The 26,335-nt window shown below is 40.9% G+C and overlaps 1 protein-coding gene across 6 annotated transcripts in view; it reads left to right on the top strand.

Moving 5' to 3' along the window:
- The window catches only part of SNX9 (sorting nexin 9), a 218,391-nt gene that overhangs the window by 165,924 nt on the left and 26,132 nt on the right, over positions 1-26,335 (top strand). For all 6 annotated transcript variants that reach the window (XM_063605047.1, XM_063605045.1, XM_034963143.3 and 3 more), the window contains 5 exons: positions 4,833-5,004; positions 9,853-10,000; positions 14,075-14,159; positions 17,616-17,741; positions 17,859-17,976. In XM_063605047.1, coding sequence (XP_063461117.1) covers positions 4,833-5,004; positions 9,853-10,000; positions 14,075-14,159; positions 17,616-17,741; positions 17,859-17,976 — 649 coding nt within the window. The remainder of the gene's footprint in view (positions 1-4,832; positions 5,005-9,852; positions 10,001-14,074; positions 14,160-17,615; positions 17,742-17,858; positions 17,977-26,335) is intronic.

The raw sequence follows: 26,335 nt of genomic DNA on the forward strand, positions 1-26,335 counted from the left end.
AATGAAGGGATTTTAATTACCCATGATGGACAGTTAAGAAGAGCTTTGCAAAATAAGGGGTGGGAAGAGAAAGAGGATGAAGATGCTGCTCAGTAGAAAGGAAGAGGAGGGAAAGGTGGAAGGAAAGGACAGAGAGGCGCCACAGGATGGAAACCTCAGCCCAGGAGCAGAATAGGTTTTACCGTGACGAGGTGTCTGTAGTTAGGGAACTACCAAGGGGATTTGGGGGTTGAGAGTGAAGAAGTCAGAGATCGACGTATGGGAAGGATGGGTTCAGAGAGAAAGCCAGTGATTGGTTACAGTTAAGAGGGGAAGGGACCTGCCAGGGCAGTAAAAGGCCATCTGCTGAGGGACTGAGTCCGAGGGCCGTGACGGAAGCTGCAGGAAAGATCTCCAGTTGGTAGGGTTTTGAGAAATGTGTTATCAGCAGGAGTTGGGTTGAAACAAGATAAAGAGAATGTTCCAGGAAAAAAAAAAACAAAACCAAAGAGATAGAAACAAACATACCCACAAAGATTTCATAACTTAGGTGGAGAGCTAAGATCACATACATAACCAACTAGTATGACAGTTACTACACACCTACAAATTATTGACCAAGTGATTTTCAAAGAACAATTATTTGTTTTTGCCCTAATTAAATGGATTTTAATTTTTTGAGGACACTTGCTATGAATAGTTCACCTCCAGGTTTTTCGTCCATCTTGATGAAAATCCTTCCTGGCCAGTTTGCTAAGACTGAACTGTCTTCTGGAAGGCCCCAGCGAACATTCACTCTCCTGTTCTAGCTCACAGTCCTGTGTTCCTTTGTGATGTACCTCACTTAGCTTCTGGCAGTCTTCTGAATCCAGACGACTCACTTCTGAACTCTAGCCCGAGGTTACACAGCGGAAGAGAGGTAGAGCTGTTAACGGAATTCCAACTCACTAGGCTCTTGACTGTGGCCCTCCGAGCCCCTCCATTTCACAGCCAGTCCTTGATGGAAACCAGGCTGAGGCTGCTGTACCAATGATAGTCTGTCCCTAGTGTCCCAAACTTTGGTACTTTTTCAAGTTCTTATTTGAAAAAACTTGTAACTTAGAGTTTGGAGGACACGGAATATATTGCTAAATAGGAGAATAAAACTACATTTCCTTAAAGAAAACTGTAGAAGGAAGGGTTTCTCTTAGCTGAAGTGTGACTGCCAGGCCCTCAGCATGATTGCCTTCATTTCCAGCGTCCACTGGGGTCATCTGAGAGTCCATCCCGAAGCCGAATGTCACCTTGTAAAGCTGTGTGTTTGAGAAGTCACAGTCTTGTGGATGAAACATCTTTCTCCTGTTAGTATTTGACATAGAGTAAAATAACAAGTAACTTCAGTTTTTTCCTTAGAGGTATATAGGGCAGTAGAATGACATCATACTTGCACATGAAAAGCATGTAGTCTGTTTTTGATGCACCTGGCACGTGACAGCCAGCTGTCTGCCCCATGTGTCGGTTGGTGAAGAGTCAAAACAGACCAGCCACTAGGGTGTCCTACAACATTAGGGGCTATATTAGACAGGGTGGGTAATTTTCTTGCAAATATATTTTTTTCTTTTTTTAACTAGCACCATTTGTGTGTGTGTGTGTGTGTGTATAAGACTCAAATAAAGGGGAAGACTTGCTATTTCATGTTATGAAATAGATTCAGTACTGAAATATTGTGGAGTGAAAGGCATGAATAATTTTAATCAATTTTCTATGAATTCAGTAAATTCAAATTCATTTGAATTCAGTGATTCAAATGAAAATCAGTATTTTAACTCAACATTCTAATGTGAAAGTTCACATTGTTTTAGTTTAAATATTAAGCTGATGCTAAAGTTTATACATAAAAATAAACAGCTAAGAGATGTTATGCTAAAGTATTGATGGTTTTTCTATGAAAGTGTGGTACTGGTACAAATAGATCACTAAGAAACAAGAGAGTCCAGCTATAGACCCAAATCTGATATGTGATGAAGGCGGCATTTCAAATCATGGGGGAAAGATGGATTGTTCATGAAATGGTATTAGGGTGACCGACTGAGGACAAGATGTTCAGCTGGATCCCTGTATCATTTCTTTTTCTTTTCGCTTTTCTTTTCTTTCTTTTTTTTTTTTTTTTTTTTTGAGACAGAGTCTCTCTGTGTCGCCCAGTCTGGAGTGCAGTGGCGTGATCTCAGCTCATTGCAATCTCCGCCTCCTGGATTCAAGCAATTCTCCTGCCTCAGCCTCCCAAGTAGCTGGGATTACAGGTGCCCACCACTACACCTGACTAATTTTTGTATTTTTAGTAGAGATGGGGTTTCACTGTGTTGGCCAGGCTGATCTCAAACTCCTGACCTCAGGTGATCCTCCCGCCTCGGCCTCCGAAAGTGCTAGGATTATAGGCATGAGCCACTGTGCCCGGCCCCTATATTATTTGTTTTACTTAACTCAGTTCCAGACAGATACAAGATTTAAATGTTAAAAAAAAAAAAAAAAAAAGCTAACAAAAAACTGTATTTGCCTCAAGGGTGGGATGGTGGGGGCAGGGCTAATAGGTGCTAAGTGTACTCTCTACTGGAATATTCTTTGAGATTGGGTGCCATCTATTTCCCATTCCAAAATTTTATTTGTAAGATTAATAATTAAACTATTAAATTACTCAAAGGAATTATGGGAGAGAAATGCTTTTTAAAAAGAAGTATGAAAGTCCCTTTCTATGTAAGACAAAACCCCTCAGCGTGACAGTTGTCAGACTGTGGGAATGTTATTGCATTCTCTTTCAAAAGCAATTTGACAAAATCCATCGGTTCTAAATACACAGTCTCCTTAAGCCTAGCATTTTTTCTTCTGGAAATTTCAGAGACCTTTTGGATTGCAGTTTTCATCTAAAGGACCACCAGGATGGCTGATTAATAGAAAGGAGAGGTTTATAGGCAGTAACATTTTACAGACTGGGAAGAGAGCTTCTCTGGTGTGTGCTGAAGATGAAGGGACACATTGGGTTTTATGCCTCAGGGCCTGTATCACACTAGAGTCACATATATTTAGGAGTTTGGGGGCAAAGCGATACGTATGTATGAGAGGAGTCAAGAGCATGTGCAGTAGGTAAACATATGTAACATACATCCTTGTTGACTTTGAGGTGAGATTTTAGCATTAAAATGAGGTGGAATTGGGCTCTTTATGTGAAAAGGTGAACTGTGGGACACAGTTTGTGCACAGCCTCGGCGAGCTGCTGAAACTGGCTTTAAGGCCTGCAGTTGCTTGTCAGAAGAAAATGTTTCTAAGGCCAGTCCTCTGCCCAGTCAGAGTTGTCTTGGTCTGGGTTGTAAATCAGAGTTAGGAGGGGTCTGATAGGTCCTGTTCTTAGTGAGTTTAGAGCCCTAGTAATTTAAAAAGTTGCTCTATTCTCTTAACCTTAGGATCCATCTTAGTTGATAAAGCGGTGTCTGTTTTGGTTTGTCCGATCACATGGTATTATTTATAGTACCCAAAGACTGAAAACAAGATAAATGAACATCAGCATATACTGGTCAAGTTGTAGGAAATATATACAATGGAATTTTATGGGGACAATGTGAAAGAATATTGTGTCCATATGTGCTGATGTACCTTGCAGAATGTTTTATGCTGTTAAGAGAAAAAAAAAAAGTACCGAGCAAAAATAATACAATTCAGGCCAACTTAGTGTTTAAAAACAAAAAGGATCTATCTCTGTCCATGGGATGTTTGAGTAAGTATATACAAGGAATTTGTTAGTAGCATGAAACAAAAATTATAGTAGGCCGTTGTTTCAGAGTTCCTGCACTAGGCCCCAGCAGACCAGGCCAAACCAGAATGGAGTTCCTTGTGCTAGATGCTCCATAGTCAAACCGAAACTTGAAGGAAGCAGATAGGTCCCAAAACAAACTGATTTTTTCTCGAGAACAGGAGATCCCAGTCTACCTGAGTTAGCATAATAAGGAGTCCCCTCTGCTTTAACCCTTACGAAAAAGTAACCTGAAGTAAACTGATGTTAACCATCAACTTTTTTTCTGTTGTTCTATTTCCTTATTAACCCATCCTTAAAAACCAAGTGTTCTGTTAATGCCCAGTGGGAGTGCTCGTTCTAGATTGTAGGAAGGAGGCTGCCCAGATTCATGAATCTCAAGTAAAGGCCAAGTCGATCTATAACTGAATTTGTTGTAATTTTGTGTCTTTTGACAGTAGTAGTTCCTTAGAATGACTAGCATCTCAGGATGTTAGGCATATTTCTCAAATTGCATATACTTTTATTGTTTGAATTTTTTTTATTATACATGTATTCCTTTTCAAATTAAAAAGCCTACTTAAAAATACAACAGATCGCTATAAAGCAGTTAGAAATAGGTCCTCATGTTGAGTGGGAAAAAGAAAACTTGCAAAGAGATACATACAGTATGACATCCTTTAGGTCAATTTTAAAAATATAAAGCAGTTGTTTGTGAATGTGTACATGTGCAGCTGAAGTATGAAAACACACATAGGAATGGATACAGGTTCAGAAAAGTAGTGGTTACTTCTGGAGAGAAAGAAAGAGAGGGCTGTAGCTGCATCTAATAGTTTCTTTGTTGCTGTTTTCAAAGTTCCTAAGCAAATACGGTAAAATGTGTTCACATCAGTAAAATTAGATTGATGCTACCTTTTGTGCTTTCCTACATGTTTGGAAATTAAAATATTATGTATGTAAAATTGTTTTGAATACATTTCTATTAATTGTTTTTAGTACTCCTGTTGTATTCAATTGTGTCAGTTCATTATTGAATTGAGTCATGGTTTCCAAAAGTCACAAAAATTCTCCTTCTTTTTACCCCTCTCAATAGGTTGGCAGTGGCAATGACCCCTGGTCAGCCTGGAGTGCCTCCAAATCTGGGAACTGGGAAAGCTCAGAAGGCTGGGGGGCCCAGCCAGAGGGGGCTGGAGCCCAAAGAAACACAAACACTCCCAACAACTGGGACACTGCCTTCGGCCACCCCCAGGCCTACCAAGGACCAGGTGAGCAGAGGGGTGCAAGGTCCCACCCTGCCCGCCCATGGCTGAGTGGGAGAGACAGGGAAGACTGAACTGTTTTTGCTGTTCCCACACTCAGCACAACACAGAACAGTTTTGTGACCACAGCATGGGAAGGGAGGATTGCCCCACCCACCAAGCAGCTGTGCAGCAGACACCAGCTGAGTGTCCTACAGTCATGACACTGTCTACCTGGAGTCAGATCAAGGGGGTTCCCACCACTCCCACCTTGCGTTCAATTAATCTGCTGGAGCGGCTCACAGAACTCAGGGAAACACTTTACTTACTACTGTCAGTTTATTACAAAGCTCAATTTACAGGATGCAAATAAAGAGCCAGATGAAGAGATGCATAGGGCGAGGCATGGGGAAGGGACGCAGAGCTTCCATGCCCCCCTGCCCCAGGTGCCCCTACATGTTCAGCACCCCAGAATCTCTTTTCCTGTAGCTCAAGGATTTTTACGGCGGTTTCATCACATAGGCATGATCGATTATTGTTATTATTATTCTTTGAGACAGAGTTTTGCTCTCGTTGCCCAGGCTGGAGTGCAGTGGCACAATCTCGGCTCACTGCAACCTCCGCCTCCCAGGTTCAAGTGATTCTCTCACCTCAGCCTCCTGAGTAGCTGGAATTATAGGAGCCCACCGCCCACCGCCACACCCGGCTGATTTTTTATATTTTTAGTAGAGACAAGGTTTCACCATGTTGGCCAGGCTGGTCTCAAACTCCTGACCTCAGGTGATCCACCTGCCTCAGCCTCCCAAAGTGCTGGGATTACAGGTGTGAGCCACCATGCCTGGCCGGCATGATTGATTATTAACTCAACCTCTGGCCCCACTTTTCTTTCCAGAGAATGAGAGGTGGAGCTGGAAGTTCCAAGCTTCTAATCCTGGCTTGGTCCTTCTGTTGACCAGCCCCCATCCCACCAGGAGTCACCTCATTTGAACAAAAGATGCTCCTACCACCCGGGAAATTCCAAGGGTTAGGAGATCTGCGTCAGGAGCCAGGGTCAGAGACCAAATATCAGAACAAAAGATACACCTTGCACACCTAACATTCAGGAAGTTACAAGAGTTTTAGGAGCTCTGTGCCGGGAACTAGGGATGCAGACCAGATGGCTATTTCTTACCTCACAATACCACTCTGGGTCATTGAGTTGAAAATAGATTTTATTCAAAAGAACTGCTTGCAGTTGCCCTTATTCACTAGTAGCAAACCTGGATTCAAATGTAGATGGTCATTAACTCTAACTTTAGTTCAGTCTTACTTATCTGTGTGAAGTCACAGATTCAAACGCTGGGTTGGTAAAGTAAAAGCAGAATGGGCGGTGGAGGCTGCAGAAGGCTGAGGGCCCCTGCTGTCGCCCGTGGATCACTGCATTTGCAGGGAAGCTGAGCCCACGTTCTGATCTCCACATCTTCAGAGAGATGAGAAGTCTTGGTTATTTGTCACCTTCTGATTGTAACATCTCAGCAGCTAACACGTTTGTTTTAAAATCTTGAGCCAGAAACGTGTATGTGGATGGGATGTGGCTCATCCTGCTGGTTTAAGACCTCTGCATTCACTGTTTTAACTTCCTGTTTGACTAGGCTATGAATAGAAATAGTGAGGCAGAAGAGAAATGTGTGGAATGGGAAATAATTTGGGAATTAAGGGTATTTATGTCTGATCTGAAATTAAATAAGAAAGTAGTCTCCCATTATTTTTTAACAATCCCTGAACCCTGTCTCCTCTGTAAGCACATTGGGCCAAGAATTGAATGTCTGTTCTAAACAGCAAGGACCTCACTTGTAAGCCCAAAGAAGGGTGCAGGTCCTGGCTGAAGGCTGGCAGTCATAGACAGGAGCTGCCTGTCAGCAGGACCAGGGGTGTGGGCTGGGTAGAAGCGTTGGGAGACTCCTGGGGTCTGGCTCTCTGGTCACTTGGCCCACATCCTTCTCATAGTTTGTTCTTCTCCCATTTGGCATTTGTCTCTCGGCTTCTCCATAATGGCACTCTTAGGGCCTGACACTAAAGGACACTCAGGCCATTAGAGTAGGGGAGGAAGGAGAAGGAGGAGAGCCCACAGCACCTTATCTGACACGGGGATTATTGTCAGAATAGTAGCTACTGATGCTGCTTAATTACTTCTTCACTCTCATCTTTTTCTCCCACACCCCAACTCGGTCTTTTTAATGTCCCCCTCGTTGCCCTTCTCTCCCCTTTATTGTTAGTGTTAAACAGCTGCTTTTCAAAGTTCTGTCGTCCCTTTCGTCCTCCCCAAGCCTCTAGAATTAAAGGGTATTCTGCTTATTTGTAAATGTATAAGACTCGATTTATCAGTGTCTAGGCCTCTAGAAGTCTTTTCTACTGTGTACCACTTAACATTCTTACAGTCTGCATTTATCTGAAGTGATGTGGACTGACAGCCCTTTAAAAAAATTATCTATATTTTCACACCTGTAATCCCAGCACTTTGGGAGGCCGAGGCAGGCGGATCACAAGGTCAGGAGATCGAGGCCATCCTGGCTAACACGGTGAAACCCCATCTCTACTAAAAATAGAAAAAAAATTAGCCGGGTGTGGTGGCAGGTGCCTGTAGTCCCAGCTACTTGGGAAGCTGAGGCAGGAGAATGGCATGAACCCAGGAGGCGGAGCTTGCAGGGAGCCAAGATTGCGCCACTGCACTCCGGCCTGGCCAACAAAGCGAGACTCCGTCTCAAAAAAAAAATTATCTATATTTGAGGTATACAGCGTGATGTTGTAATATACATGTATATACTGAAATCATTACTACAGCCAAGCGCTTAACATATCCCTCACCTCACATGATTACCTAAGTGCATGTGTGTGTGTGTGTGTGTGCGTGTATATGTGCAAGTGCGTGCGTGTGGGTGTGTGTGTGGTAAGAGCACCTAAAATCTCCCTCAGCAGGTTTCCCAAATATAATGCAATATCATTAACTGTAGTCCTCATGCTGTACATGAGATCTCTAGACTTATCCTACATGACTGCAACTTTGTACCTTTGACCTACATCTCCCTAGTTCCCCCTCTCCCTGCCCCTGGTAACCACCTTTCTACTTTCTGCTTCTGTAAGTTTTTTAGATTTTTTTAAAGACCTGTTAAAAGTTCCACATGTAAATAAGATCCATGCGGTATTTTTCTTTGTGTGTGATGTTGAGTGCATTTTCATATACCTCTTGGCCATTTTTTGGTCTTCTTTGGAAAAATGTCAATTTGGGTCCTTTGTCCATTTTTTAATTGAGCTTTCTTTATTTGCTATTGAATTGTGTGAGTTCATTATATCTTTTGAATATTAACAGGTTATCAGATACATGGCTCGCAAATATTTTCTCCCAGCCTATTGCGGGATCTGGCCAGCAGCCCGCAATGCAACGGGGTTCTCTCTGTGTTCCCAGGCGGATCGGCAGGTTGAGAAATAATAGACACACACAAGATAGCGAAAGCTGGGTCCGGGGGGGTCACCGCCTTCTGGTCCCACGGTGCCAACAATGCACTGGATATACCAGCATTTATTATTAAGTTTAGTGAGGGCGGGGGTAGGTTAGTGAGGGATTTAGGGTCATTTGATTATGAGGTGAGATGGTCACATGGGGATGAAGTAATTCTTTAACATAACATCTGTATGCAGAAGTACAGTATACAGAGATAAGAATTTACAATATAGTGTATGCATCAGTAATTTCTGACAGAGCCTTAAAACAGAAACACAGTCTTTCCATAACCTATGATTAGCAAGATATTAATCAGCAGTAACAGTTGCAGCAAAAGCTGGTTACAAACAATCCGTAGAAACAGGACGTGAAGCTAGACAACCTGTTAGACCAGAAATTCTCAGAAGGGAGTATGCCTTAACCCTAAAGAGGCCCAGAAGAGCCCTGGCAAGATGAGGGCGTTTATAGCCCTATCTTATCCATATGGATGGTGCCCCCATGTGTCTGTTTATAGGCTCTTCACAAGGGTCACTTTCCATTCCCAGAGCTATGAATATCTGCTTTTCTGGGATAGGAATCTTGGTGATGTGAAACCTCCCTGACTGCACATCCATTCATAGGCTCTCTGCAGGGGGAAGCACATCACACGCTGTTGGCTCATTCTGGCAGTCCCACCTGGCACTGTCTTTACACAATCCTGCATGCAATTTTGTATTTACAATAATCAGGAGCATTTCATCTTTTATTCCATAGCAATAGTTTCAGGGGGTCTCCCTACACCAGCCCATAGGCTACCTTTTCATTTTGATTGTTTCCTTTGCTGTTCAGAAGCTTTTTAGTTCCATGTAGTCCCGCCTGTTATTTTTGACTTTGTTGCCTGTGCTTTTGGTGTAATACTCAAAAAAACATTTGCCAAGGCCAGCGCCAAGGAGCTTTTCCCCTGTGTTTCCTTCTAGGAGTTGTGTGGTTTCAGGTCTTCCATTTAGGTCTGTAATCTATTTTAAGTTGATTTTTGTGTGTGGTGTAAGACAAGGTCCAGTTTTATTCTTTTGCATGTAGATACCTGGTTTTCCCAGCACGACTTACTAAAGAGACTGCCCTTTCTCCATTGTGTCATCTCGGTGCCCGTGTCAAAAATTTAAAAGTAATCTGACAGCCCTCTTTAAGTTGCTTCTGATTTGTCTTTTGCACTAGAAGAATCTGTAATTCAAGGCTTAAAATTGACTACACAGCCTTTACTCTTAACATCCATATTATACTCCTATACTATACCCTTTTCTCCATCAAAAAAAAATTGATTTGCCCAGTAGGTAGTTACTGTCAGAAAATTAAGTAATTTCATTTTTATTTTGGTCTTTTTTTTTTTTTAACTGATGATCTTCCATTTTCACCTCTAGCAACTGGTGATGATGATGACTGGGATGAAGACTGGGATGGGCCCAAATCCTCTTCCTACTTTAAGGATTCAGAGTCAGCTGATGCAGGCGGCGCTCAGCGAGGAAACAGTCGTGCTAGTTCCTCATCCATGAAAATTCCCCTTAACAAGTAAGTTTAAAGGGGAGCCAGGGAACCAGGGCCATGGTAGAAGTATACATTAATACAAAGTATATACCCTACCAAGAGGCAGCTGGCTTTTTCCCTTTCCAGTGATCTCCTAAGTTTTGGATATGATTCAGTTATTTTTATTTGGATCTTAACTGAGAAGCTTACTTAAAAAAAAAAAAAAGGATTTTTGATTTACAAGGTTAATAAGTGAAATATTTATTTTATTTAATGATTTCCCAAACTGTTTTCATTACTTCTAGCTTTATCAATTTATGACATATTAAGGTTTCATTGCTAATGTCACAGGAAAGCTAAAAAGAAGAATAATAACAACTCTCTTTTAAATGTTTTACTATTTTGTTAATCACTTGCCATGTGCCAGGCATTGTGCAGAGAGGTTTGTATCATTCGCATGTAGCCCTCATATCCCTTTGTGATACATAAAACCCCTGTTTTACTGCAGGCAAGCTGATGCCCAGAGAGACGCATCGAGTGTTCCAGTCAGGAAGCCAGGCCCTCAGGCGCCAAAGCACGTGTTTCAGCTCCTGTGCCTAAAAACGTGGTCAGGAGCTTTGTGTTAGCTTAGGTTTCTCTTAGATTTAAAACAAAAAAAAAGTGTTGTGTTTTATTTTTTTGTTTTGAGACAGGCGTCTCGCTCTGTCACCCAGGCTGAAGTGCAGTGGTGCGATCTTGGTTCACTGCAACCCCAACGTCCCAGGTTCAAGCGATTCTCGTGCCTCAGCCACCTGAGTAGCTGGGATTACAAACATGTGCCACCGCGCCCAGCTAATTTTTGTATTTTTAGTAGAGACGAGGTTTTACCACGTTGGCCAGGCTGGTCTCAAGCTCCTGGTCTCAAGTGATCCGCCCGCCTCTACATCCCAAAGTGCTGGGATTACAGGCTTGAGCCACCACACCTAGCCAAAAAAAAAAAAGGTTTTAACAGTACTTGTAGATACCCTACTTAACAGGAAAGCATGTGGGCACCAGTGGCCACTGTAGGATTCTTTGGAGAGACCTAAATAAGGCTGTAGTCTATGCCAGTGTAGCTTGAGGGAGATATATTAATAATTTATGACTTCCATCAGAATTGTCAAGTACTCCTTCCAGCAGTTATGTCTAGTTTATTTTTTGAAATTACTAATGCTTTTTCCCAATATTCCAATTCCATGATTCAAGGCAGATATCAAAGAATGTTAATCTGTGTCTGGAAAAATTAAAAACATAACATTTGACATATATTTAGACGTCAAGATCTAGGTCTAGATCTAGTTTAATAAGTCCTACAAGTTCTCCAAAGTATATTTAAATAGCTTCAGTGATTAAATGAGTTCTCTTTTGACTGCACACTTTTGCTGCCTCTTACCCAGTTTCTTCCATTATATATTTTCCTGCTCAATTGCATGCATAATAAAGTGAATAATTCTCTGTCTTGTTAGTCAACTGTGTCTTGTTTCAGAGTCAAATTTGAAGTTTTCAGTCATGGTCAGTAGTGATGTGCATCATTGTCAGCTGTTCTTTAAATGTGAATATAAAGTATATTGAAAATTCATATAAATTAGCCCCATTTTGAAAACGAAGGAAGCAGAGACTGAGAAAAATGAGTGGCCACGTTTTCATGGCTGATGAGTGAGGTTCCAGCTCATGCCTGGGGGTCTCTGACTCTGGTTTTTGGTGCTCTCCTCTGCTCCACACTTGCTCTCTGATTTGCTTATAACCTTAGGCAAGTTTCATGACCTGTTGGAACCTCAGTTTCTTCATCTTGAAAGCAAGGAGGTTGGTTTTAAGAATTCTTTCTGCTCTAAAATATCATTCCAGGCTGAAACCACATTAAAGCAGTCCTAACTTGAACCTGTGCCTCTGAGGCATCTCTGTCTCTCTGTAGTGCTGTGAACGATTTAACACCCTGTGTATTTGTATTTAACTAAACTGTATAAATGAGTCACTTAAACTTAAAACAATTATAAAAAATGTTTTTAAGTATTAACACTTTTTCAGCAATTAATCCATTTTATATGACAGCTGTATTCTAGTCATGGAACATAAATCTTATACTAGAAAAAGAGATCTGAAATTAAATATACTTGAGCACTATAAGAATTCACCTTGGGCCAGGTGCAGTGTAAATCCTAGCACTTTGGGAGGCCAAGGCAGGCAGATCACGAGGTCAGGAATTCGAGACCAGCCTGGCCAACATGGTGAAACCTCAATCTGTACCAAAAATATAAAAAAGTAGCTGGGCATGGTGGCACGCCTGTAATCCTAGCTACTTGGAAGGCTCAGGCAGGAGAATTGCTTGAACCCGGGAGATGGAGGTTGCAGTGAGCCGAGATGGCGCCACTGCACTCCAGCCTGGGCGACACAGAGACTCTGTCTCCAAAAAAAAAAAAAGAAAGGAATCTTGATGATGCTGAAATAATTAATACATTGCTGTCCTCAAATTTTTCTGTGGTCCATAACAGTGCCCAAAAAGTGAAATGCTTACAAGCTGGTCAAGGAGTTGTCATGATATATAATCCCCACAGAAGCGCGCCTGTAGTCCCAGCTACTTGGGAGACTGAGGCAGGATAATCGCTTGAACCAGGAGGTGGAGGTTACAGTGAGCCGAGATCGCGCCACTGTACTCCAGCCTGGTGACAGAGTGAGACTCTGTCTCAAAAAAATAAATAAAATAAAATAATTAATAAATAAGTGTTGCAGGTTAGCCTAATTCATTAAGCATTCAGTATGCTCCCAAAACTCCTCCAGGTCCTGAAAACACAAATGCTTCCTCTAAGTCCCTCTGGCTGCTGTAATAGGTAAATGGATAGCGGCAGTCAGGTGTGATGAATAAAATCACAAAACATGCTCAAAATGCCTAGGAAGACTCTACCTGCGGCTGCAGGGAGTACTTCCAAAGAGAGGATGACTTAGTCGCCAATGACTGAAATGTACTGAGTACATACTAGGCTCTTTACATAAATCTTTAATTCCCTTATCACCTTAGAAGGTAGGTCATTCTGGTCTCATTCTTCCACAAGGAGATTTCAGCCCCTAAGGCTACCTAAGTGTTGGAGTCAGAATTCAAACCCCACGCCATCCAGCTGCAGGACACATCTGGTCTCTTGTATAAGCTGTGTTTTAAAGGAATGTCTAGAGAAAGGAGACTCAAGGGAAGTCAGTCGAGAATGCAGGAAAAGAAGACACGGGCCCCTGAGAGCATCACACTGGCCTTTGGCTTGGCACATGAATGAAAGTAGAAGCAATGCGACTGGAACTTCGTAGAAATAAGATTCCTTTTCCCATTGTAGATATTTTGCTTCCTTTTCTTCTGTTTACTAAAAGAAAAATTCTAAAACCCAAATTAATCTTGTCTTTTTCAGTAGCCCTTTGGATGGCTATGTTCTAGCTGTCCTCCAATTTCAGAAATGTCCTTTGGATATAGATGTGATTTCTGGAAGTAGTCAAGTTTATTTAAGTTTTTGGGTCTTAAGTGACCTCCCGCCTCACCCCCTCCCCATAGCCAAATTTATTGATTACACTTTGGGTCTCTACTAAAGAGACTTGTTTTCCACTGTCATGAACTGCTTCTGAAGGCAATTCCAAAAGAAACAAGCACATATGCTGATGAGCAGGACAGCCCCTTTGGGACAGTTGTGGCCTCTGGAGTGAGCCTGTTGAAAGGCAACTTTAATTTGGATGTAGAAATGCCAGCACGTGGCTATTGCCCCCTGTGGCCAACTCAGATTGGCGTGCTCACTACTCACTGCCCCAGGGAACTAGGGGGGCGTTTTTTCAGGTCTGCCCTTCACTCTGGGGTGACCAAATGTTTCAGACACAGTCAAGCAAATAGAGTGCCCATAAACATCACACCTTCGGGAGTCAAACTGTTCTGTTTACCAGATCAAGCTTAATTAAATGCCTAATTGGCCATTGAACAATCTGATTACATTAGGTTTCATTTACCACAGTTTCCAGTTCTAGTGCACCCGAAAGACAGGACAAGGTTAAAACTGGTAAGTAAATGTAGACGAGAGTTGTAAAATTCTTACAAGGAAAGACTTAAGACTGATGAACATTTATATTCATGATTAGATTTCCTGGATTTGCAAAACCTGGCACGGAACAGTATTTGTTGGCCAAACAACTAGCAAAACCCAAAGAGAAAATTCCCATCATTGTAAGTTTGTTTATTTTTGTTTGCTTTCTTTCTGATTAAGCTCTTTCTTATACCATACTTTAAAGCTAAGCGAGTTATTCATCTTTTGGAAAGTATTTTTAAATATATTTAATGCCCCACATAACTGATAATATATGTTAGTGTTGTAGGAGTACTGAAGATAATTAACACAAATTAATGCCTGTCATTATATTGTTTATTCTTTATCTTTCAGACTTTTAGTATTGGACAAACATACTATTTTGATCATTTTTTTCTAAAGTGTCTTGAAGTGTATTTTACATACTGTTTTTCTGCCAGCCCTATATGTTTAACTGATGAACTCAATTCAAATATTTATGTTTCTTCCCTTGTAAAGTACGTGTATGTTATCAGAATAAGGTACCCTTTCAGATATATGGGTAATAGTGTTTTTGGTAATAGTGTTTTTTCCAGTAAACCAGCTGTCAAATTGAGATAAGGAGCTACCAAATGGAAGCTGGGAGTTAAGGACATCATTGAGAGTATCTGTCTTAGAATTACTTGGTTATTGCATAACGTGACACAAGCCCTTCGGTTTCATTCCACATTTTGATTGGTGGTAGATTTTCTGCCTAGGTGATATTTAGTTGTAGATTCCCAAATGAAATTCTGGAAAAGAGAACTGTAGCTATCTTCTGCTCCTATTGACTTAACCCTGTAACAATTAGATTGGGAACCTGAAGCCTTGAGTGTTCTCATCCTGGACTCAATCAAGGATGAGGAAACATCTGGTCTTATTCTGTAATCTTTGGAGACTTGATAAAATTGCAGGAATAGTATTAGATTCTCTAGTTACTTGTGCCTGCATGTTTGAAAAACTCCAAATCCTGGAAGCCTCCAAGCTGAAGAGCTGTTACCAAGAGCCCTTTTTATGCTTTTTCCCTCAAAGCAAATTTGGGATAATTAACTTCTGAGTAGTTATATTAGAGATTTTTGTTTTCCTGTTTTCTCTGGACTTAGTAAAAATTGAACATGTACCATTATTCTTTTCATGACATTTAAAACTCCTCAAAATCAAGAGCGCACAGCTCTGTCTCAGTTTTGTTTTTTTGTTTGTTTGTTTGTTTGTTTTTAAGACAGAGTCTCACTCTGTCACCCAGGCTGGAGTGCAGTGGTGTGATCTTGGCTCACTGCAACCTCTGCCTCCCGGGTTCAAGCAATTCTCCTGCCTCAGCCTCCCGAGTAGCTGGGATTACAGGCATGCACCACCATGCCCGGCTAATTTTTTTTGTATTTTTTAGTAGAGACGGGGTTTCACCATATTGGCCAGGCTGGTCTTGAACTCCTGACCTTGTGATCCGCCCGCATTGGCCTCCCAAAGTGCTGGGATTACAGGTATGAGCCACTGCGCCCGGCCTGCCTCAGATTCTTAAAGGGGACTTTGTCCCAGGCGTGCAGTGGTGGTACAGAGCTAAGGGTTCCAGCCTTTCATTGACCGGCAAGTTTTAAGTAGAATTGGACCCATGCACCCAGTAGGCAGGTCTGCCTGTGTGGGCATCTATACATGGAAGAAGCTGAGGAAAGCCACCGCGTCTTCAGGAGGCCCAGAGAAAGCAGAGACTAATTCTTTGCTCTAAAAGTGCAGTAACCTTGCCCACTCATGAAACAGAGCCCCGTGAAATTGGGCCCTAGCCAAGCACAGTTGCTGCTCTCGGCCCACTCACTGAGGGAGGTCCCGAAAGTCATCTCCTCTGCAGCTTTCAGCTAGTTTCTTGGATCTGGGCTCTCCCTGAGGGCGTTATAGTAATTGTTCTCAGAGATTTTAGTCTCTTTTTAAACTACTCTTATTCTTGGAGTAGGTCACCTTCCTGACCTAACAGCCTCTGAACTTTAATATCCCAATCCGCTTTTCCCATCTTCCTCTTAAAAAAAAAAATTAGGACTGGGTATACCTTTTTTTCCTTTTTATGTCTGTCTGGCCTTGCCTCTCTGAGGTCTCAGCCGAAACAAATCTCTCTTCCTTCAGCGCAATCTGTGTGATTTTTCTCATTTTCTTTTTACTTTCTTACGGTACTTTTTCAAGTCTGCAAGAATAAAACCTGTTCCATAAATTATTTCATTCTCCTTGAATCTCTGAATGAATCTCTGAGTGAATCTGCTTCCTGAATAGTGGTCCTTTTACAGTCCATTGTTTGTTTTTTCATTCTCTTCTTGGATTATAACTCAATTATTTTTCATTTTCAAGCCAAGAAGATAACATTCTCAGTATAATAAAGACTTCTATTGCTCTGAAATGTGTTTTGATAAGAGCTACTGTCCTGCAGTCTGAATCTCTAGAATCTGTCATTGTGATCAAAGTTTATGAAATGAATGAGGCAGAACCAACTTGAGACTATTGGTGACTCAGGGAGTGATTCTAGAAGCCTGTACATGAGCTCCAGCATCCAGATTCCTCTGCAGCTGCCCCCATGGCCTTGGATGCTGTTTTAAATAAGATGAAAAAACCAGGTTTGGGACAGCAGACCTATTGTCACCTAGCAGTGCCTAGAAGAAATGATCCTCAGGCTCAAAACTTACACACGAGGTCTCTACACCCCCACATAGAATTTAGCTGGTTTCCCTTCCTCACCTCCCACCACAACTAAAACCCCAGTGAGCTAGTGTAAGCCTCGCCTGAATTGGTGAACTTTTGCCCTAGTCACAGATAGAAGAGAAGGCCAGTGAGAAAAGAATGGAGGCCTATCCTCTTCAGGCAAGCCTTGCCCAGGTGGACGTGATACCTGGGGGTTGGAAGTGAGCCAGCCCACTGTGCTTAGGCACATAGCAGTCCACGGAAGAAAACAGCTAGCCTGGTTCTTGCTTTTAAGACGTAGTACCTCCCCCTCCCCGCACCTTGCCACTAGTAGCAAAACAATGGCTATCAGGCTCTGGCCAATCCGATTAATCGCTTCTATGAGCCAGAACAATGCTACTCAAAGTATGGTCCACAGACCAGTTGCCCATCTGAAAACTGCTTGTTCCTGATCCACCATGAGATAGGTACAGTACATGAGAATATTTGGAAAACTTGAGGACAATTTGGTATTGTTGAAAAATCAAAATGTGTAATGTTATATTTCACCAAACTATTAGTCTGTGATAGATTCGAAATTTTTAAAAACTAGTCCTTCATCACGTGTAGCTTGAGACAGCTAGACTAGAAAGAAACATTGTCTTGTAACCAGCACTGTCCTTGGGAGAGGGAAGCTGGTGTCTCCTCTCCATGGGCTGAGCTACCCACATGGGAGCAGAAGGGTTTCCCACAGGTGTGTTCTTTAAACATAATATCTAACAGGAACAGAAACCATTGAACCATTTATGTACCTTTCAAAGAGGAACAAGAATGACCCTCCAAAGGACTTCTCATTCTGAAAAGAATTACTTGCTGATTCACATCAATTGTATTTATTATTTTTCCATGTAACAAAATTACTTCTTTCTGGAACATTGGCATAGGTTGGAGATTATGGCCCAATGTGGGTTTATCCTACCTCTACATTTGACTGTGTGGTAGCAGATCCCAGGAAAGGCTCCAAAATGTATGGTCTAAAGAGCTACATCGAATATCAGCTAACACCTACTGTAAGTATCCACGTTATCAAAAGCAGAATCATGTTTGGATCACTGATTGCAGCTTGCTTTTTTCTTCATTTTCTAGAGTTGGCATTGGTAACCTTTTCTCTTTCCCTTATTTTGTAGAACACTAATCGATCTGTAAACCACAGGTATAAGCACTTTGACTGGTTATATGAGCGTCTCCTGGTTAAGTTTGGGTCAGCCATTCCAATCCCTTCTCTTCCAGACAAACAAGTCACAGGTGAGTGTGTGTAATGCTAAACCCAGGATGACAAATAGAAAGACTCCAGTCAGATTATCCTCCTGTAAGTCAGTGATGGCATTTTCCATCCTGTAGAGCAGCAGGATGCAGGAGTTGGAAACAGTAATTAAATACAGCTATGAAGAGAGAACCATCGCATGTTGTACATCTATCTGGAAGTTGCCTAAACGTCTAACAAGAACGTTTAATGTGCAAATCACAGGTTTTGGTATGTGTCTGAAATTCCAGCAGTCATTGTCTTCATTGCTGTACCCTTTCTACAAAAGAAATGTGTACATTTAAAATATGTGAAAAATGACACCTGAAAAAATAGAAATAATTCAAATAGCCTAAAATGGAAATAAAAACGTATGACCCACATGATGCAAACAGGTTATGCAGATGAGCTGCATTATTTCATTAGATGAGTGAGCACTGGACAGAGAAGCCACAGAACTGCTAAGTGTTAATGAAGGAAGAAGCTGCCAGGTTTTCTGCTTATTTTGATTATTACCCTCTCCCTTTTCTTGCTTTTTAAAAGTGCCATTTTCTATTTATTTTGATAATTACCCTCTCCCTTCTCTTGTTTTTTAAGTGCCACATTCCCTCCCCTCCCCCAGCCCCAAGAATCTTTTGGTAAGTAACCCATGGTGTTACTGGAGCACCTTGTAAGTATGCAGGTAGAAAGGGTTTGTTTTTATGTCAGGGAATTGTTTTTGTTTTTAATCTCCAGCCTAGGGTAGACTCTGCTACTCTATGTAGGCACCGAGGGACTCAGCATGTGTGTGTTAAAATAAAGGTTGTGTGCCAGGTGCGGTGGCATCCCAGCACTTTGGGAGGCCAAGGCGGGCAAATCACGAGGTCAGGAGATCGAGACCATCCAGGCTAACATGGTGAAACCCTGTCTCTACTAAAAAATTAGCCGGGTGTGGTGGTGTGCACCTGTAGTCTCAGCTCCTAGGGAGGCTGAGGCAGGAGAATGGCATGAACCCGGGAGGCAGAGGTTGCGGTGAGCCGAGATTGCGCCACCGCACTCCAGCCCAGGCGACAGAGCGAGACTCTGTCTCAAATAAATAAATAAATAAATAAATGTTGTGAAGAAACAGACTTAAAGGTTAGACAGAGTTTTAGTATATTGCTAGAAAATGTTCACATACATGAACTAGTGAAAATAGGAGTGGATTGTGAGAGGAGGTCTTCAAAGGTCAGAGCCAGAGAGGCCTGTAAGAGATGTGAAAGAGACACTGAGATGCTCACCTGAACCTAGGGAGAAGAAACATGGAGGGCTGAAGGAAGGGTTCTTTCCCCAAAGGTCAGGGAAGACGAGAGGCGGTGGAATTCTCACTGCACTCGCAAGAGTCGAGATAAACAGTTCAGGGAGGGCCTGCGACTCTTCACAGCCAGGTGGCAGTGCCAGATGGAAGCATGTCAGCACTGCCGTGGAGTTTGTCCCACGTGTTCCTGGACAGTTCCCGAGTGCCTCTCATCTGTCCTCACAGATAGTCATTTTCATCTTCACTTTATAGATGAGGAAACGGAAATCCACAGACATTAAACAGGTTCCCCTCTCTATTGCTGAAAAAGGAATTCGAATCTAATCCCACAGCTTACTCTGTTTCTGTTAAGATGTGGACTGACTAATCTTTCCCTAGAATTAGTATTCATACAATGAGTAAATTATTCTCCTTAAAACATTACTTTATATTTTACTTTGTTTTATGTTTATTTTTCCCTGAAGTGTTTTGTGGAGATGGAAACTTTTGTTTTAAAAGAAGTTTTGATTTTGATTTTTTTGGAACACATTTCAAAAATTTCAAATTGTCATAGCAAAATTGAAAATGGGGCTGCACTACTGGGTAGATAAACACATCCCCCCAGTCCCCTGGGTGACACTTGAGTGGTCCCTTGTGGTGCTGGGGCGGTGGAGTGACAGCCAGACGGCCGTGGGCTGCTGCTGCCTTCTGCCCAGAGGCACTGACCGAACCCCTGCTTCTAACCCAGTTCAGACACTCCCTGTACCTCAACCCAGTTCAGACACTCCCTGTACCTCCTTTTTGTCATCCTTCTTGCTTTCAATCACAGTTTTCTCTTTAAAAATACAGATTTCTTTCCATGAAAACTTCAGTTCTGCCATATAAAATTATAGTCTATTTCCTTGAATTTTGTGCTCTCCTTTATCAACTTGGTTAGCACAGTGTGTGCTCCACAGTGTTTAAATCCATGGGTTAATGGCCTATTTCAGGCTTGTAAGAAATTCTCATATCTTTTAGATTTTAATACATTGTTTATTCTGAATCGGATAATTCAGTGCTCTTTTAAAGCTTCAGAGAGTCACGGTTCTCTTTCCATACTAAGATTTGTTTAAAAAAAAATAAGTTCGGCATGTAGCCAGGGAGGAGAATGTCATAGAAAAGCAAGAAAGCAGCAGCCCCTCGGTGTGAAGAAAGTTGAGCTTTGATTCACTAACTGGGATATGAGCCAAGGAAGCCGAACAGCACAGAAGGGCTCTATTTCCCCCTCACTTGTGTGCCTCCTGCCTGGGATGCCCACAGATCATTATTATGTAAGAACTCCCCTCTCACTCAACTACGGGAGAAAAGAAAAAGGAATGCTTAGTAGGTGATGCTATGACATTCCTGTGGACTCGACAATTCATGAAAAAATGTACAGTTAACATTTCTTTATTTGTTTAGAGATTTTTGTTTTTTATGGAAATAATATTGAATGAATATAGTTTTATTCCTGGTACCAAACTGATATATTCATATACTTAGTGAAAACCTTAGTAAGGTTCATGGAAAACAGGGAAATAAAAGTTCCTCTTTTTTTCTAATTATTTGCAACTTGGTCTGAAAATTCTACCAAGCATAAAATAACATCTGAAGTCATAAGCTTAGAGATAAACCAGCTATGTCAGAAAAATTTTCACAAGAATAATTTTTGAATAAAATAAGGATCACTAAATTTCAACCAATGATAGGATAATGAACTCTGGGTACAACTCACCTGGCTATAATGGGGAGTTCATCGTATCCCAGGTCCAGACTGGCTTTCCGGCCAGGAGGTGAATTGTCTTTTTTCCAAGGCACAAGGCTTTGTTTCTGCTTAATCTACTGCTAGTAAATGCAAAGTTTGCAATGCTTTAGTACAATGATGGTGTCTAGACTCATTGTTCTGTTCAAGTCCACTTTTTAGGTAATAAAAGTTTTTTGATATGTAGGTGCATAATACTATCTATCTATATTTTATTTATTTATTTATTTATTTATTTTTGGAGACGGTCTCACTCTGCCACCCAGCCTGGAGTGCAGTGGCACAATCATAGCTCACTGCAGCCTTGACCTCCTGGATTCAAGTGATCCTCCCACCTCAGCCTCCCAAGTAGCTGGGATTATAGGTGCACGCCACCATTGCCTGGCTTATACTCATAATTTCTAAAGGAAAGTTCAGGTTTCATTTTTTAAATTTTATTTTTAAACTTAGGTACAGTAAATTCACTCTTTTTGGTGTACAGTTCTGAGTTTTGACAGCTACCACTGCAGTCTTGCAACCACCACTACATTTCGTGATACAGAACCGCTCCGTCACCTCCCCAGGTTCCCTCATGCTGCCCATCCCCCTAGTCCTAACCATGGCAACAGCTGATGTGCTCTTTGTGTTCATAATTCTGCGTTTTCTAGAATGTCATTATAAATGGAAGCATGCAGTGTATAGTCTTTCGAGTCTGACTGCTTTCATTTAGCATAACACATTTGCAGTTCATTCATTTTGTTGTGTCAATAGTTTGTTCTTTTCGTGGCCAATAGTATTCCAGTATTTAGATATACCATAGCTTGTTTATCCATTCACTCATTGAAGGACATTTGGGTTTCCAGCTTTTGGCAATTATGAATAAAGCTGCCATAACATTTGCATACAGGTTTTTGTATGAACGTAAGTTTTCATTCCTTTTGGGTAAATAAGAGTAAAATGACTGGGTCAGTTGGCAAGTATATATTTAATGTTTAAGAAATTGCCCAACTGTTTTTCAGAGAGGCTATACCATTTTGGAATCCTCACCAGCAATATATGAGAGTATCAGTAGTAGTTCCACATCCCTACCTGCACTTGATAGTGTCAGTTTTTCCTCATTTTAACCAGTCCGATAGGTATGCAGTGGTATCTCAGCATGGTTTTGATTTGCATTTCCTGATGGCGAGTGGGGTTGAGCATCTCTTCATGTGCTTATTTCCCATCTGTAGATCTTTGGTGCTGAAGCGTCTGTTCAGCTCTTGTGCTCATTTTTTATCAGTCTGTTTTCTTATTGTTGAATCCTGAGATTTTTTAAATATATATATGTATTTTCTAGAAACAAGTTCTTTGTTAGGTAAGTGATTTGCAAATAACTTGTCACAGCTGTGGCTTGGCTTGTCATTTTCTTTTTCTTTTTTTTTTGGAGACAGGGTCTCACTGTCATCGCCCAGGCTGGAGTGCAGTGGCACCATCTCAGCTCACTACAACCTTGACCTCCCGGGCTCAAGCAGTCTTCCAGCCTCAGCCTCCTGAGTAGCTGGGACTACAGGCTGTCATCAACACTTCTTGTTAATTTTTTGTATTTTTGGTAGAGACAGGGTTTCACCCTGTTGCCTAGGCTGGTCTCGAAGTCCTGAGCTCAAGCGGTCCGCCCACTTCGGCCTCCCAAAGTGTTGGGATTAGAGGCATGAGCTACCACACTAGCCTTGTTACTTTCTTAACAGTGTCTTTTGCATAACAAAGGCTTTTAATTTTAATGAAGTTCACTATATCAGTTTTTTCTTTCATGGACTGTGCTTGAGGTGTCATGGCTAAGAGCAGTTCACAACATTTTCTTCTAAAGGTTTTAGGCTTTTCATTTAGATCTTTGATGCATTTTGAGGTTATTTTTGTATAAGGTGTGCAGTGTGGTAGAAGTAGTGCATTTTTTTTTCACATCGGGATATCCAGTGGGTCTCACACCATCTTTTGGAAAGACAGATCTGTTTTCCATTTATTAGAAACATGTTTGTAAGAGAAAAAAAATCAGTTGATTGTATTTGTTGGTTTATTTCTGGATTCTATTCTGCTCCATTGATTTACGTGTCCATCCTTTTCGCCAGTCCTACACTGTCTTGACTTGTGTAGCTTTATGGTAAGTCTTTAAATCAGGTAGCATGAATCCTCCAACTTGGTTCCTTTACAAAATTGTTTTGGCTATTCTTTTTCTTTTGCCTTTCCTAGTAAATTTAAATGTCAGTTTGTAGATATTTATAATCATGCTGGAATTTGTATTGAAACCGCATTGATTCTGTAGATCAATTTTCACATCTTGATATCTCATCTTTTAATCCATGTATAAAAATATATCATATTTGATTTTCATTAGGGTTTTGTAGTCTTCAACATACAGATTCTGCATTTATTTTGTTAGATTTATGTTTAAGAATTTCAGGCCAGGCACGGTGGCTCATGCCTGTAATCTCAGCAATTTGGTAGGCCGAGGTGGGTGGATCACCTGAGGTCAGGAGTTTGAAACCAACCTGGCCAACATGGCGAAACCCCATCTCTACTAAAAAAAAAAAAAAATACACAAAAATTAGCCAGGCGTGGTGGCACACACCTGTAGTCCCAGCTACTCAGGAGGCTGAGGCAGGAGAGTCACTTGAATCCGGGAGGCGGAGGTTGCCGTGAGCCAAGATTGCACCACTGCACTCCAGTCTGGGCGACAGAGTTAGACTCTGTCAAAAAAAAAAAAAAAAAAAAAAAAAAAAGATTTATATATAAGAATTTCATTGGAGAGTTGCATTGTAAATGGTACTGTTTGTTTTTTAAATTTCCATTTTCTAGTTATGTATTGCATATAGAGATCGATTGATTTTTGTATAGTCACCTTTTATCTGTGGCCTTGCTAAACTCACTCAATAGTTCCAGGAGCTTTTTTGTGGGTATGGATTCTTTGGTTTTTTTCTCTTTACTTTTTTTTTGTTTTTTTTGTTTGAGATGGAGTCTCGCTCTGTTGCCCAGGCTGGAGTGCAGTGGCGCTATCTCGGCTTACTGCAAGCTCCGCCTCCTGGGTTCACACCATTCTCCTGCCTCAGCCTCCCGAGTAGCTGGGACTACAGGCACCCGCCACCACGCCCTGCTAATTTTTTATATTTTTAGTAGAGATGGGGTTTCACTGTGTTAGCCAGGATGGTCTCGATCTCCTGACCTCATGATTCACCCGCCTCGGCCTCCCAAAGTGCTGGGATTACAGGCGTGAGCCACCGCGCCCGGCCCTCTTTTCTTTTTTAATGTAGACAATCATGTCAGCTTGGAATAGAGAGTTTTATTTCATCTTTTCCAATCCATGGGCCTTCTACTTCTGTTTCTGCCTTATTGCACTTGCTAGGACTTCCTGTATGCTCTTGAGTAGAAATAGTGAGAGGAATCATCTTTGGCTTATTCCTGATCTTAGGGACAAAGCATTCAGTCTTTCACCATTAAGTATGATGTTAGCTGTAGGTTTTTTGTTAGATGTGCTTTTATCAAGTTAAGGAATTTCTCTTCTATTTCTAGGTTGTTGAAAGTTTTTGTTCATGAATAGATGTTGGATTTTGTCCCATGTATTTTGTGTACCCATCGAGTGACTGTATGGCTTTTCTTCTGCTATTAATAAAGCAAATCACATTGATCAACTTTCCACTGCTGAACCAGCCTTACATGCCTGGAATAAACCTCACTTGATGGTGATAGATTATTCTTATATATTGCTGGATTAAATTTGCTAATAATATCTGGTTGAGGATTTGGTTCACGATGGTTATTGGTCTATAGTTTTCTTGTAATTTCTTTGGTTTTAGTATCAGGGCAATGCTAGTCTCATAGGATGAGTTTGGAACTATTCCCTCCTTTTTTATATTCTGGAAGAGATTATATAGAATTGACACTGTTCTATAAGTGTTTGATAGAACTCACCACTGAAATCATCTGGACCTGGAGTGTTCTTTGTGGGGAGGCTTTAACTATGAATTTAATTTCCTTCATAGCTATAGGACTATTCAGGCTGAGCTTTGGTAGCTTGGGTCTTTAAGGGAGTTAATTTATTTCATATAAGTTGTTAGGTATAGTTTTAGAGTTGCTCATAGTATTTCTTTGTACCTTTAAAGATGTTAGGTCTACTCCTTCATTTCTGATTTTGATCATTGTCACCTCTCTTTTTTTCTTTGGTTTTATGTATTTTTATTTTTCTCTTTTCTATTGTATTGTTTCTGCTCTTTTATCATTTCTATCGCTTGGTTTGGGTTTGATTTATTCTTTTTCTAGTTTCTTAAATATAGAAACTTAGATTATTGTTTTGAGATATTTCCGCTATCACAGGCATTAAATGCTAAAAACTTTCCTCTAAGCATGCTTTTGCTGCATTCTATAAAGTCTACCTTATTGAGTTTTCATGTTCATTCAGGTCAAAACATTTTCTAATTTTTCTCATAAGTTCTTATTTGATCCATGGGTTATTTAGAAATATACCTATATCTCAGTATCTATGGGAATTGGTTCCAGAACCTCCCACAGATACCAAAATCCATGGATGCTCAAGTCCCTGATATAAAATGGTATAGTATTTGCATATAACCTATGCACATTCTCCCGTATATTTTAAATCATCTCTAGATTAATTATAATACCTAATACAATGTAAATGCTATGTAAATCATTGTTATACTGTATTGTTTTGAGAATAATAACAAGGAAAAAAGTCCATACATATTCATTACAGAAAAAATTTTTTTCCCTCAAATATTTGCAATCTGAGGTTGGTTGAATCCATGGATGCAGAGACCGTGGATACAGAGAACCAACTCTGTGTTTAATTTCCAACTATCTGGCCATTTCCTGAATTTTTTTCTTTTGACCTCCAGTTTTATTATGTTCAGAGAACATACTTTGCATGATTTTTAGTCCTCTTACATTTATTGAGACTTATTTTATGGCCTAGCATATGGTCTGTCATAGGGAATATTCCATGTGTGCTTCAAAAGAATATGTGTCTGTAGCAGCCGGGTGGAGTGTTTCATTCATGTCAGTTAGGCTGGGTTGATAGTGTTATTCAGGTTTCTATATCCTTGCCAATTTTCTTTCTAGTTCTATCAATTATTGAGTATCGGGTATTGAAATTTAACATTATGATTGGTGGACAATCTCTCCTTTTAATTCTGTCACTTTGTTTTATGTATTTTGAGTCTCTCTTGTTAGGTAGACATACAGTTTGTAATTCTAATATCTTCCTGATGTAGTGACCTCTTATATCATGAGGTGTCCCCCATTGTCTCTAGTAAGATTTCCTGTGTTAAAGTGTACTTGTCTAATATTAATATAGCCACTC

Source organism: Pan paniscus, chromosome 5 (assembly GCF_029289425.2).
Source record: "Pan paniscus chromosome 5, NHGRI_mPanPan1-v2.0_pri, whole genome shotgun sequence".
Classification (NCBI taxonomy): Eukaryota; Metazoa; Chordata; class Mammalia; order Primates; family Hominidae; genus Pan; species Pan paniscus.